We start from the raw sequence: 15,189 nt of genomic DNA, 5'->3' as shown, positions 1-15,189 counted from the left end.
AGTTCACCTTGTTTGGGGCTGCTGTCCTGGAGAAAGGCTGCATACTGTAGGCCTTTCAAAATAAAAACAAAATAATCTTGGTCTCTCTACTATAACTTTGCTCAACATCAGGCAATAAACAGAGCTAAAGGGATTTTTGTACACAAACTATTATTTGCTATACAACTTACATTACTTTTTAAATGTTATAACTGATAATCTATGAATGTCTAATCATCAATGAAAAGACAGTAGCACGCAAACTCAAGGGTAATTACTTGTTGGAGAGGAAACTCTGACACTAACACAAAAGCTACAAATGAACAAAGAGAAAATTCAAAGAGAATTCACGTGCCAGGAAACCTATAGTGATGTTAGAAAAACATTTTACTAACAAATTCGGTGCCATTAAAACTTTGCACAAGACCATGAATATACGTCCTTTTGATCTGAAACTGGTTCAAGTTGGTTTTTTTTTGTTTTTTCAAGTCAGGAGTGATGAATGTGAACGCAGTAAATACAATACTTGACCACAGACTGAGAGCCACACGGGCTGTCGTCTTCCGAACCAGGAGAAAACACTCCACCATCTATAGAGAAGCAGCCTGCTGACCTACATCTGTCACCATTAACAGCATTTGGGTAAGACTCTGGGGCTACCACACCGGCTCAAATCCCGGCTCCAGCATTCACAGGCTGTATGATCTGGGGCAGAATACCTAGCTTCTCTTTGCATCATTTTCTACCTGGGAATGAACAAAGTAATACTGCCTGGTTTATGGGGTTTTTGTAAGGATTGAATGAGTTACTATGCTCAGTGGGTGCCCACTGCTGATGAAGACAATCTGTTTACTACAGTGCACAAACAGGACTTGAGGACAAGTCACAAAATGGTGTGACGTTTGTAGTAATACGTGTGCGAGTTTCCTCCAGGACTTCAAGTTCCTTGTGACAGCTGACATGTTTCTGTAAGCTAGATGGAGCCAGAAATAGTGCCAACTTGACTTAGAGACAACACAGCAACAAGAGGGCTCAGTGGGAGAGCTGTGTCTATAACTAGGCCTCCCACACTGTAATCCACCCTTCACCACACTCAAGAGAGACTCCAACTTTTAAAGTAATTCCCTCTTTATACATAATGAACAGATAAACCTTACTTTATCATCAAATATGTGTCTGTGGTATCCTAACATAGAGAGAATACAAAAGTAAATCTCCACAATTGTAGCCTTAATTCTGTTAATAAACAAATTCTGTTATTAAATTGTTAATAAATATCATTGAGAGCTAAGAATTTGGTGATTAAATATTTCCAGCATTTTAAATATTATTTTTCAAAAGTAAAACTGTCACAACAGTGTACATTGCTTAGTGATGTAGAATTTAGGAAGGGAAAAAAGGAATCACACACACACAAAACCAACCAGTCAATCAAAGCTTTAAAGAATATAGGACAGCATGACCCAAAATATTCCACTGAATATGGAAATTCTTTACCAATTCAAGACTTTCTAAGTATGTTACACTTTGAATACACATAGAACCACATTATAATTGGTTTCTAGTTGATTAATAATCACAGATATTTAATACTTAGTAAATAAGTGACTATGTATATATTTATTTTTTTAATTTTTTTGTTTAATTTGAGAGAGAGAGAATGTGTGCAAGCAGGAAAGTGGGGCAGAGAGATGGAGAGAGGGAGAATCTTAAGCAGGCCCCATGCTCACCATGGAGCCCAATGCAGGCCTCAGTCCCAAGACCCTGGGATCATGACCAGAGCCAAAATCAAGATGCAGATGCTCCACTGACCGAGCCACCCAGGTGCCCCAGTGACTATGTATATTTCTGTATCTGAGACAGGTAACGGACCTTTGGAAGAAAGAAACTGTAGTTCTGCACACAGTCAGCATAAATATAATAAAATATATTTCACTTAAAAAAAATCAACAGTATCCAAGGGGCATGAAATTTTGCATTTAGGGAACTTAAAACATAGGACTGATTAATTTATGACAACTATAACAACAAAAATGCAAAGATCTAGCCTTTAAAAAAATTCTTACTTCAATACTTGTATTTATGAAGTGGGCTGGGACAGTCAAGCTGTTGAATTCAGCAGGCCTCCCTTAATATTTTTTCAAGAACAAACCAAAAGAACCCTTTGTTGCCATGGCTGTATAATGGTGTGATTTCTGAAGGAGAAGACATAAACGCAGATGCATAACTCCTTGTCTTACCTAAAAGATGTGACCTTAGCCATGTTTTGAGAAGTACACAAACCACATCTGCTTTTAGACTAGCCACTTTGAATCTGGAGAAGCAAAAGATTATGGGGGAAATGTGTCTATGTTGCTCCTCTATAAATTAACACTAAATCCATGCATCCCCAAGATAACTTGTGATCTCTTCAAGAAACCACAAAATGTGTATTTCCATCAATTACGCTTCTTTTCCCAAAAGTTTATTTATTTATTTTGAGGAGTGGGGAGAGGCAGAGAGCGAGAGTGAGAGTGAGAGGAAGAGAGGAAGACAGAATCCCAAGCTCCCAGACTCCACACTATAAGCACAGAGCCCAATGTAGGGGGTCAATCCCACAAACCATGGGATCATGACCTGAGCCAAAATCAAGAATTGGATGCTTAACCGACTGAGCCACCCAGGCACCCCTAATTATGCTCCTTTGAAAGTGTTAAAACATTAAATACATGAGAAAAAGCAAAAACTAAAGAATTCTATCTTTTCACCTAGGCCTACTTTAAAAACCAGCACGAGGTCCTGCTTTTCAGCAGGAGAGGCCGGACTCTGTGAGAAGGAAGCACTCAGACTGAAGCAGCCAAGACCTGAGCTCCTGCCTACAGGTGCATCTGAACGGCAGAAGGGTTCCAAGTGACCGTGTCCTACAAGCACATGGATTTTCAAGTGGCAGTAATCAAGAAAGAAGAGATGAGACCCTAGTCCAGATCTGAGAGGTGAATAAAGAGTACTTTCATACAGAATGTCATTGCTAGGCACTTTTAAGTCAGCTTCTACACTTGTAACCAAGTGTCAGATCAAACATACCTGTCAAATAATAGGGCAGAGTCATGGCTTTGTGCCAGGAGCCGTGAAGAAAGCAGGAAGCATGAAATAAACAGTATTAACTGCCACAATATCAAAACATGTATTTGATACATTTATCTGCAAATGATCCATAACTCAGGGATACCTGCCCTATTGTACTACATTCAATACTTTCATAAGACCTTTCTATCTTTACTGAGCACCTTATGAGTTAAAAGTTCAACTCATAAGAAATTAAGTTGTCTTTATTACAAAGGGAGCTACCAAATACCAAACTTAGCCGAACAAATGGTGAAATTCTGCTCAAGAAATACAGTTCTCACGATGTGAGAATAAAGGAAATAACCATCATGATCAAGTATAAATGGAATGTAACCATTCGTGTATACTTCTCTAGAGCAAGCAGATGATGAAGCAGTCTATGAGAACATGCAGTATTTCTTTAAGAACTCAAAAAGCCTTGATACAACAAAATGCTGAATGGTCAGATATCACAAAGTTTCACTCTATGCCTTGGGTCTACTGGCCTTTATTAATATAATTTGGAAAGCTCTGAAAAACATTTCTACATGACTTCCTTGGATCCCATGAGTATTAATGACATACAAATCTGGAAGTATAAGAGGACCGTAGAAAATTTACAAGAGTGTCTCCCGGTTTCGCGGGACTGTCATTTTAAAACTGATTGGTACAGATACTTTTGCTAGTTTGTGGACTAATATTTAAGCAAATCATTTAAAATGGAGAATGGCCTCATTTTTAATAATTGGGTTTTTTATTCTGCTTTCTCAAATGGTCATACTTAAATATCACCATTAGGATGCTTATCTCTACCCAATTTTATCACTTTCTCCAAATGAGTCACCACTTCAACAGGGCTATCGTGCCGGTTTGGATCAGAAATCACTCCAGTCTAGCAGAAGGCACCTCAGTACAATGGAGGCCACTGTCCTGACTTATACAGGCTTCCTTTTAAACAGATTATATATAATTATATCCTGACATACTATTAGCATTAGACATTTATTACATGATTGCTGGAATTAATAAAAATAATGTGTATGATATCCATATCTTTCAATTATATCAGTTTGTAAAAATAACTAGCAAGAGAAAAGGTAGCCGAGGTGGAATAAAAACATGACACCAACAAGCCCTCTGCTCAAACACGGAGGAGCAGATCAGGAGAACTACCTGGTCTTTGCTACCATAAAGGACTGAAGACAAGACCATCCAAGCTCCGTGCTAACCAGGAATATACCCTGGGGACTTACTAAGGAAAATCTGCCTTTTCCCCACCTCTGAGGTACAGCTAACACTTTTAGAGGTTATAGAAGGAAAAGAAGAGCTTTACTACCCATTTTCAAATGACAGAACTTCCTGAGTAAAGAGTATTTTAACCTCCAATTAAAGGTTTAAGACAAATAACAAAAAAATCTTAATGCATTTCCTTCCCAAGGCCATATAGATCTAGTTGACTTTTTCTTCTCTTGGTAGGGAGTCGGAAAGTCAACAGGATTAATAATAACCTACATCTTTCCATTTAAGAACTCAAGTGTTCAGAGGATTCCACCATGTACAAGGTGGAGGAGATATGAAGGAGGCCCCAGACCCAATGCCTGGACTAGCGGGGTGGCCACAAGCCCACAGAGCGCTTCTGTGCAAGTCAGAACAGGCGACCCTTCCCCAAGACTGGCTTCATTAGGGGAGAGACGTGCCGTACGGGAGGGCACTGCTGGTAGTGCAGACTGGGTGCACTTCCCAAGCTCTGTGGTTCAGAATGGGCCCAGACACAGCGGCCCACATGCACGGGCCACACAGTTCGAGATGTTTGCGTGACACACGTCAGCTCCATGTCCTTCTAGGGTATCCTTAGTGTATGAAAATGGGAGCACGACCTCCCTTAGGGAACAGGTGCTAACCCAGTCATGGGTCTAAGATACACAATCTCATCACTCTGTGGTTCCACCTCAAACAAATCCAGGGTCTTGGGGAAAGTTCTATACAAAGCTCCTTGTGTTTAAAGATACAGGTTAAAAAGTAAAAAGACCCTGATGAGAATTTTTGCTTGTATGGTTAGGAGGAAATGTATGTGCTTTTGTTAAACTGTATGTAGGCATTTCTTAAGCATATATTTGTTCACTGGCCAAAATTTGCTTTGAGTACACAGCTATGTGCTTTATACAGATAATTTCACTGAGTCCTTTCACAATCAAGTGAAATAGATATTAATATGCCCGTATTATAGGTGAGGAATGAGGATCAGAGGTTAAGAAATTTCCTCAAGGTCACCCAACAAAATAAATGTTTGAGATGGGGTGGAAACGCCATCTATTAACAATGTAAGACCTGACCCTCTTTCTGCTGCAATACACTGTCTCCGAATTTTTATTTTATTTGCTTATTCTATAAACTAGGCACAATTTTATACACCTCGTTGTACTTGTGTACATGCATACATATAACATGCATACTTAGTACATAAAATGTTTGTAAGAACCAACCAGAATTAATAAAACCTGTACACTGGTTGTTTCATTTACATACAAAATTTCATCTTGAAAAATGAAAAAAGAAAAAGAAAAGGATGATGCTATAAATATGTAGACTAAGGACATGTAAAAATAAAAAGAACACAGAATCCAATGCAGTGGTGAACGTATAATAGCTCATTAACTGCTTGTTGAAGTAAACTGAACAGAGAACCTCCAACCTGGAGGGGAAGAAAGCTTACGGGAAGTAAGGAGAAGTAAAATCATTTGCATGAAAAATGTACACATGGTCCACAAACCAAAATCCTATGGATTAGATTAAGTTGCACTTACTATCGGTTAATTATACATAAATATCAAAAATTACCAGTATCGCCATCTATACTAAGTCTGTAAACTTCCCAGTGTGTTGGGATTAGACATTTTCTATTACCTGGATTATATTCAATGTATAAAAAGGTATCCATTATCAATGTCTGATGGAGATTTAGATCACCTCATGCTATAATTATTACAACTTGGCCCCCCCAGTTTCTTCATTGGCAACAAAGCTCTACTTTTCTGAAAGGAAGTGAGCAGAGAAATCACCATGATGGAAACATTCTGACTTAAGATTTCAAGAGCACTTCTAGTGCTCACATCAGATGATACCAGTGACATTAAACATTTTTTCTTCCACATTTTGTGTTTATGGAAAATGTGAATTTTCTTTCCTAAAACTTTGAAGGCACAGATTCGACTGACAAACACAGCACTGAAACTGAACAACTTCCCTAATGTTTAAACTTACTGCTGCCCCCATGGACCAGCTGACCCCAGAAAGCATGCCCCTCGGGCCCGACGGCGGGCGTGTGCGCCCATACATCCACCCGGGAGCCAGAAAGGAAACACGATTCACAATTCTTGGGAAATGTTTCCACAGAGAACAAATTTTAAGGTTTTGTGTCATTTTTATGAGAGAATTCATGATAAACACTCTCAAAACACCTACTTACTAAATCGACTCCTTTCGACTCCTTTTTAATAGAAACTAAAAAAAATTAGTATCTATTGTATTTGAAGCCTACCATCTTTAAATGGTGTTCCTCAGCAAAACTTAAGACTTTTCTCATCAAGAATCATCAAAGGCATATAAAGGTAGGAAGATGAAAATATTACACAGGAAGCCAATTTTTACACAAGAAAAAAAATGCACTTCTCCATGGGCCCCTGAGTATCCAAGTGTAACGTAAAAGGAAAGAGAAGGAAAGAGAAGACTAAAATGTCCTCACTTCAAAGAGGAGTCAAAGTAAGAACTAGGCAAAACTATAAAGAAAACTTAACTCTGTCTTTCCTGATTTGTATTAGAGTGCCACCCAACCAGCTTATGGTCATGGTCAGTGAGGACACAGGCCAGGGGACCCTAACGTGGCCACCGTTGTTCCTGCAGAAACCCTATGGACAGGTGGCTCTCAGCGTGGACATCATCCAGCCTGAAGTGAGCAGTTTCCCAGGGAAGCCCATCCTCCTTTTCACTCTGTCTAGATGGCATCGACATTATCCTGCATTGAAACATTCTTTACTAGCATCTACTGAAGAAAATAGGAATACCATTAATTACATGTACATTAAAAGGGACTTCATTTTACAGATTCAAGGTAACCTAGACAGAGAAAGCAGGCTCTCTGTAGAACTGAGTTTTCTCCTAAAGAAGAACGAAATTATCCATCCAGCACAAGTATGCCCTTAAGGTTAATAAAGAATACTGAAGTGAACTATCACTAAACTTCTAAAAATCAATTTCTACAGGTTGTATTTAAATGATATTCAAAAGCTTAAAATCAGCACCTCCACATTTATCAGATAAAATATACTTACAATCTCATCTCCTGGCAACCAGTATCCTTCCTGCTCAATACCAGCCTTTGAGCCTTTGCAGCCCACTGTTAGGGTTTCCACAATGAGACCATCTTTCACAGCCAGGCTCAGCTGACGGGTGGTCTCTTTTGGATGCATACCGTGGACTCGAGACATATACCTGAGCACAGAGGGAAAGCAAATTTAAAAACCCCTTAGTACTAAAAAAAATAATAATAAAAATAAGAAAAATAGAGGTGATTTCTCTTTTGTTACAACTCGTACTTACAAGGGCCCTACGGAAGAAAGAAAGAAAGTCCTGAATATTTAAGTCTTTTAATTACCATGGTATTTTAAACCTTAATTCTATTTGTACATTTAGAGGAATATTTGTTCAAAAATAGTCTTTAACCAACAATATAAATCCCTTAACAGATTTTAGTCAAACATCTCATGTAGTTCTGGCTTCTAGAGTAATTACCACTAACTCCCACTCTTCAAATTCTAAATTTAGAATTTTATCATCTCTAGTCACAGGACTTCTTAATATAAAAGAATACTTGGACTCAAAACTTAGGAAATGACACTAAGGAACATATAACAATTACACGAATGGCTGTCGACATAAAGAAACAAGAATGTATGTTGGGATCAATAAAGCAAAAATGTGATTTTCAATGAAATAGACTTGGGATTCAATCAATAAAGCCTACAGGCACTCCCTGGTTTACATTCGCATGGCATTTCATTTAATTTCTAGAAATGTAATATCTCAAATGTACTCGGGACCACAGAGAATAACACTTAGGTTCCCTTGTAATCACCAACCATAGTGAACTCATGTTAACACTACAGAATCTTTGCTTCATCGCTTGTTTTTTAAGGAAATAGAACGTTACACATATGGTTGGATTTGTGCTGTTCTCCATTTCCCTCCATTCAAACCCCAAAAGCCTCCTCCAGTAAGCTACTGGACAAAGAGCTTCCTCTGGACATCCAGACACAAAAACATACTATGTGGCAAGTCAGGCCATCTGTGGATGCTCCAGAGAACCTGGCACGGAGAAGACGTGGGGCCGCGCCCACAGTCCTTAAGGAAATTTACTAGCACACAAGAATTTTATACCAAATTAATCTGTCATTTAAGTATCAAAGCAATCACAACAAATCATTTTGAAAATGCAAGAATGTATCATAGAAGAACCTTCTAAATTCAAAGGATAAATTTCAAGAAAGCAAAGCAGTGAACCCGGCAAGAGGACTGATGTGCATGCAGTCTGTAGAAGATCACGGCTTTCTGTTTACGAGACCACCAACTCTCACAAGGTGCTGCTCCATCTATCAGTGCAGTTAGCTGCAAGGACAGGAAAGAGGAGGGTGGGGATGGTGGTGAACGCATGCTGGCCTCAACAGAGCGATACCCCAGCACATCCAACCCGGCAGGAGAGGCCCAGGAGCCCCACAGTGTCGCCTGTGTTGCCAGAGGCGCAGCCCTATTTCCATGTGCAGAGTCAGTGCAGAAATTGTCAAGTCCAGGTGCGATGGGGGAAGGGACATGAACCCAGGTGACTGTGTCTTAATTTCCTCATTGTTCACAGGAAGAAGCCAACAGAAATGAGCTCAAGTACACCATCTCAATTCATAAAGCTAACCCTCAGAACAAAAATACAAACCTTCTAAATGATCTGAAGAAACTCCTAAAAAACATATCACGTGATGAAGCACAAAAACACCAAAAGGAAACAGGAAGCATATATTACACATGACGACAGGACCAAAACCAAGTTTGTCTGTTTAATAAATACAGTTTGGCTAATCTCCACAGTACGAAAAAGACAAACTGAATCACAACACTAAAAATACACAGTCTACAGGACACACTTTTAAAGTGACTCAGACAACTGGACAAGAACGGGCACAGGCACATCATAAAAATGCAACCCAAATGAAACAGGATCGACACTGTAATGGACAGGATTTGGAATCCAAGGCAAAAATCAGGTTTAAAAAAAACACAAACAGGGCATAGGTTGTTATAAAGCAAAGACTGTAAGAAATAAAGGAAATATTGACAGGAATACAGAATTATGTGACTCCTCTCCATCCACAAAACATCTAGTGGACAAACCTAAGTATTCATACAGAAGACCTAATTAACAAGGCGGAAGGCAGATCTAGTTAAATTTATTCTGAAACCCAAATATAGCTTCAACCGGTCCAAGGAAAATTCTTTACAGTTGAGCATAAAATTGGACACAAAAACAGCCTTATTTCAGATTCCAAAAGTGATGGCAGACACTTGCTAGTTTCAGTGAAAGTAAACAAGGTATTAATAATAATGGAACTGGAAAACGCTCATGAACAAGTCAATCAAAAAGGTTATCTAAAAATTGCAAAAAAAAAATATAAACACATAACTAAAAAGCTAAAGCAGTGTCTAAAAGATAAAAAGTGAAAACTAAGAGTCCAGGAGCCCTTCCTTAAGAGAAAAATAGAGATATCATTAGTTGACCTAATCAACAATGAAGACACAAATCAGAAAAACATACACACTAAGACATGTCTACGGAGCCATAACCATAAGTAACAAAGAAATTAAAACAATTATAAGTAACTACTTTGTTTATTTCTGTGCCAAAATAGAAGATAAACACTGTAATTTTCTAGGAAAATATTAATGACCAAAACTTGACCACAGAAAAAAATAGAATACTTGAAATGGGCAATTTCAAAAGAAATTAATGGAGGAAGTTGGCAAAGAGCTTTCTCAGAAAAACACCAGGTAGGGACATTTTCACAAGGCACTTCTATCAATCTTTTAATGGTCAGATAACTCCAATATGATATAAACTTTTCCAGTACTTTAATAAAGAGGGAATGCAAGAAATCTAGCAAACTAATAGTAACAAACCCCTACAAAAATAGCGAAGAAAAAGAAAACCAGTGTCCCATAGGAACAGATAAAAATCCTCGGGGTGCCTGGGTGGCGCAGTCGGTCAAGCGTCCGACTTCAGCCAGGTCACGATCTCGCGGTCCGTGAGTTCGAGCCCCGCATCGGGCTCTGGGCTGATGGCTCAGAGCCTGGAGCCTGTTTCCGATTCTGTGTCTCCCTCTCTCTCTGCCCCTCCCCCGTTCATGCTCTGTCTCTCTCTGTCCCAAAAATAAATAAACGTTGAAAAAAAAATTAAAAAAAAAAATCCTAAATTAAGTATGTGAATATAGTCTAATATTATTAATATAAAATAAATGTTAACATATTAACACATTCAAATATCAAAAGAATATACTACAACAAGGGTTTAATTCTAGGATTTCTCCAAAGATTTCTTATTACAAAGAAATCTAGAAATATGATTCATCCTATTAACAGATCAAAAGTGAGAAATGTATGTGTTAAAAGCGCATTTAGTAAAATTCACCATCCAGCCCCGAACAAAAGGGAATGAGTAAACACTTCCTTAACCTGATCAGGAATATTCAAAGATGCCTTTAACCCTATGCCAAAGGTAATAACCAACATACCTAAAAAAAGGAAATAAAGTGTAAAAGTTGGTAAAGGTTTAAAATAATCATTATTTGCAGATTATATATCTAGAAAACCTAAGGAAATCAGCTGACACACTATTTTAAATAACCAAATAATGTAATCAATTATTCATTTGAGTACAAACTAATATACTAAAATTAACAGCAGCATTCATATAAACCAAAAAAAAAAAAAGTTAAGAAATTTACAATAAGACCACAATTGTTTACAACAGCAATAAGAAAGATAATACAGACTGATAAACAGAAGACAAGATCTATATGAAGAAAATGCTGAAATGCAACGGACATGAGAGGATGAACACATGCGTGATATCTGAATGGAAGACCACAAAATCCAAATTGCCTCCAAGATCATTTAATAAAATGCTACCGCAAAGTAGGCAAGTTAATTCTAAAGTTCTGTAGAGAATTAAAAAATAACTTCCCAGGAAAATTCTTTCAGGGAAATATAAGGTATTAAAACACTGTTGAGCCAAAGTAATTAAACTTTTGTGTGAACAGTAGGCCAATGGAACAAACATAAATGTCCAGAAAGAGACCCAAATACACATTTTGATGATAATAAAAGTGCCATTTCAAATTAGTGTGGGAAAGATTAATCAACGAACACAGGACGCTGGGACAAGGGGCTTTGCTACCTTGAAAAAGAATAAAGATGGGGCCGTGCCTTAGTCTGTGCCCATAAGTAAATTCTGAATAGGTCAGATTTAGGTACTGAAAACAAAACCACAAAATTATGACAAGGAAAACACGGGAGAGCAATCATGGTGCGAATAAAACCTGCCTAATCTGAAACAAAAACCAGAGTGATTTAAAGAAAAGATTGAAAAATTTACATAAAATCAGCAATTTCTACATAGAGAAAAAAACATGATAACCAAAGTTAAAATCACAAATGCTAACCTGGGAAATATATTTGGAACACACAGACTGAAAGACCGAACTTAAATTCTACATATTCTTAATATATTTTAAAAAATCCTAATTAATAAGGAAGACCACAAAACAGCATTCTGTGACTGTCATAGGTCTGGCACACTGTGCAGACAGACAGGACCTGATGGGAAGTATATCACAGGTGCCATGTAAAAGAGCGCTACACGGTGGGGCAAATGTCTACCAAGTATAGAAACGTATACACCTTCAGAGCCAACAGTTTCACTTCTGGAAATGCATCCTATAGATACACTCAGACGTGTGAAATAATATATATACAAGACAGGAAATTCATTTTAGCATTGTTGGCAACAAGATTAGAAAGAATCTAAAAGTAAACCTTAGGGGGCTGGATAAATTGTAATACTACAGCTATACCAAAAATTATTATATGATCGTTAAAAAAGTGAAGCAGTGTTGTCGATGTTATTAGGACAATGTAAGTTCTAAGATATATTATGTTTAAAAAATCTGGGCATGAGGTTATATCCAACATCTATAAAGAACATAATACAACTCAAGAGCAAAGTAACAATCCAATTAAAAAATGACAAAACATCTGAATAGACACTTTTCCAAAGAAGAAATAAAGACGGCCAACAGGTACACAAAAGATGCTGAACACCACTAATTATCAAGGAAATGCAACTCAAAACCACACACACACACACTACCCAAGCTGACAGATACGAACGAAGAACAGATTGGTGGTTGCCAGTGGTGGGGTATAGGGATGGAGGTGAAATGGGTCAAAAGGTCACAAACTCTCAGTCACAAAATAAATGTCATGGCAGAGAACACACACAGCATGGCGACTGCAGTTAACAACACTGTACTGCATATTCGGATGTTGCTAAGAGAGTAGATCTTGAAAGTCCTCATCACAAGAAAAACATTTTTTTCTAACTATGCAAGGTGATAAATGTTAAATAGACCTATTGTGGTGAGTATTTCACAGTACATATGACCCTAAACAACACCAAGGTTAAGGGCATCGACCCCCTGCACAGTCGAAAATCCACACAGAACTTTTGACTCCCCAAAATGTAACTACTAACAGCACACTGCTGACCAGAAACCTAACAATATAAACAATTAACACACATTCTACATGTTATATGGGCTACATATTACATTCTTATAATCAAATAAGCTAGAAAAAGGAAAATGTCTCTAAGAAAATCAGAAGAAAAAGAAAATACATTTACAATACTATATATACCATCTGAAAAAAAAAAAAACTTGTGTAGAAGTGGACCCTTAAGGGGTCAACTATTTATACAGATACTGAATCAATTATACAGATACTGAATATACAGGTACTCAATCATTATGGTGAGTACCTGAAACTAACGTTATTTGTGAATTATACCTCAATTTAAAAAAAAAAAAGAAAAAGGAAATCAGCGAATAAAATCATGGTATGAAACAGTCCACTTTCTCAAAAACATTATATAATCATCTCTGTACGTGCACAAGAGCTCCAGAGGTAGATCCAGGAACGGTGGAGAAAGTTCAAGTAGAACTAAGTGGCTCAGAAGCAGGGGTCAGATGAAGACATTTTCCCATGGTTCCCTCTTCAGAACTTGACTGTCCATCTATTAGATGTCCATCAGTCCATCTGAAGACTGTTGTTACTTTTAAAAGCCAGCTACCATTTACCACCTCTCCAGCAATGCATGGAAGTTCCCTCCTCCGACACAAGCTTGCCCATCTTGGGCAGCCCCCTCCTTTCTTTTCAAACTCATCTTGGCTCTTCTTGGACATTTATTTATCCATAATGATTTTAAAATCAATTTGCCAAGATCCATGAAAAATATTGAAATTTTCATTAATTTGAGAATAAATATCATTACAATACTGACAGACTTGGTACATCTGTTCATTTATATCTTCTGTGTCTTTAACAAAGTTTTATAATTTTTCTCCCTAAAATTCTTGCATATTTTTTGTGATTTTTCCTAGGTATTGCCTATTTTTTGTTTCTTTTGAAAAAGGGAGTTTATTTTATATACTATTTTCTGGCTGATGGCTGCTAGTATATACTGAGGAACCTTGCTAAACTCTCATTAAAGTATTTCTGTTTAAGTCTACTGAGATGTTTAAGTAAGTCTATTAAACTTGCCTTTTTTTTTTTTTTTTTTTTTTTTTTTTTTTTTTTTTACCGTGCTGACCAGGACTTCTAGCACAACACCGCTGGGCTGTGATAGCGGGTATCCCACTCTTAGATTTTGCAAAGATTATAATAGTTCACCATTAAACATGACACTTGCTGAAGGTTATTGATAGATGTATTTTATCAAATGTAAATAAATACAATTACAAATACAATTGCGTGCTAAGGATACATACAGGTAGCTATGTCTTATTAAGAAAATTCTTTTCCAGTCTCAGTTTGCTGTTTTAACAAGAATGGCATCACATCATTCCTTGAAGTTTTTTAATCCGCTGAGTGTAACCACACACTAGCATGCACACAGCTACAAAACGTGCAGTAAGACACAGGAAGAATTTTCTTCCCTTTAGTGACAACAGTGTGTTGGGCTAAAAGAAAGCTGTTCCAGTCCAGGGGGAATGAGGGGTACACACAGGGCACATGAGGAAGGACATGGGGTAGACTCAGGAAGCCCCTTCCACAGGGACAAGACGACCAGGAGAAGGCAGGGGTGAAGCACTTGAACATGAGAATCGCATCCAGGCAGAACAGTGCTACCTCCCAGGACCGGCACATCCTGGGAATAGCGCAGCTCTGAGGGAAGGGCTTTTGTTTTCTCAATGGGAGGTCTGGGTTTAGGTTATTTAGAATAAAGAATAAGTGATGGGGCGCCTGGGTGGTGCAGTCGGTTAGGCGTCCGACTTCAGCCAGGTCACGATCTCGCGGTCCATGAGTTCGAGCCCCGCGTCAGGCTCTGGGCTGATGGCTCAGAGCCTGGAGCCTGTTTCCGATTCTGTGTCTCCCTCTCTCTCTGCCCCTCCCCCGTTCATGCTCTGTCTCTCTCTGTCCCAAAAATAAATAAACGTTGAAAAAAAAATTAAAAAAAAAAAAAAGAATAAGTGATGAGTACGCATCTAAAAGTGTCATCTAAAGGCTAGGAACATGTAAGACTGTTACATTAGCCTTGGAATCTTCTCAGATGGGTACTATTTACTTCCCGTGAAGGCCTTAGGACCTATTTGCTGAACTATCTGCAGATGCAGTCAGAAAATTAGGAGATGAAAAATTATTTTAGATACTGCTTTGCATAAAATTGGCACTCAATAAATGCTTCTCGGATATATAAATGAGTAACAGAATTTCAATGTCACCTTTTAAATCTTTTATTTTAGACTTGCA

The 15,189-nt window shown here is 37.9% G+C and overlaps 1 protein-coding gene across 14 annotated transcripts in view; it reads right to left on the bottom strand.

The window, feature by feature from the left end:
• ZMYND11 (zinc finger MYND-type containing 11) overlaps nucleotides 1–15,189 on the bottom strand; it is a 133,592-nt gene that overhangs the window by 41,422 nt on the left and 76,981 nt on the right. For 7 of the 14 annotated variants that reach the window (XM_053225178.1, XM_053225177.1, XM_053225176.1 and 4 more), the window contains exons 3-4: nucleotides 7,392–7,551; nucleotides 8–52 (exon numbers count right to left, since the gene is read on the bottom strand). In XM_053225178.1, coding sequence (XP_053081153.1) covers nucleotides 8–52; nucleotides 7,392–7,551 — 205 coding nt within the window. Of the gene's footprint in view, nucleotides 1–7; nucleotides 53–7,391; nucleotides 7,552–15,189 lie in introns of those variants that run through there. The other 7 variants (XM_053225185.1, XM_053225184.1, XM_053225182.1 and 4 more) reach the window with 3 other exon arrangements.

This window comes from Acinonyx jubatus, chromosome B4, assembly GCF_027475565.1.
Source record: "Acinonyx jubatus isolate Ajub_Pintada_27869175 chromosome B4, VMU_Ajub_asm_v1.0, whole genome shotgun sequence".
In the NCBI taxonomy this organism is placed as follows: domain Eukaryota; kingdom Metazoa; phylum Chordata; class Mammalia; order Carnivora; family Felidae; genus Acinonyx; species Acinonyx jubatus.
Note: the sequence above shows the minus strand (reverse complement) of the source record. Positions and strands in the feature narration are given on the sequence as shown.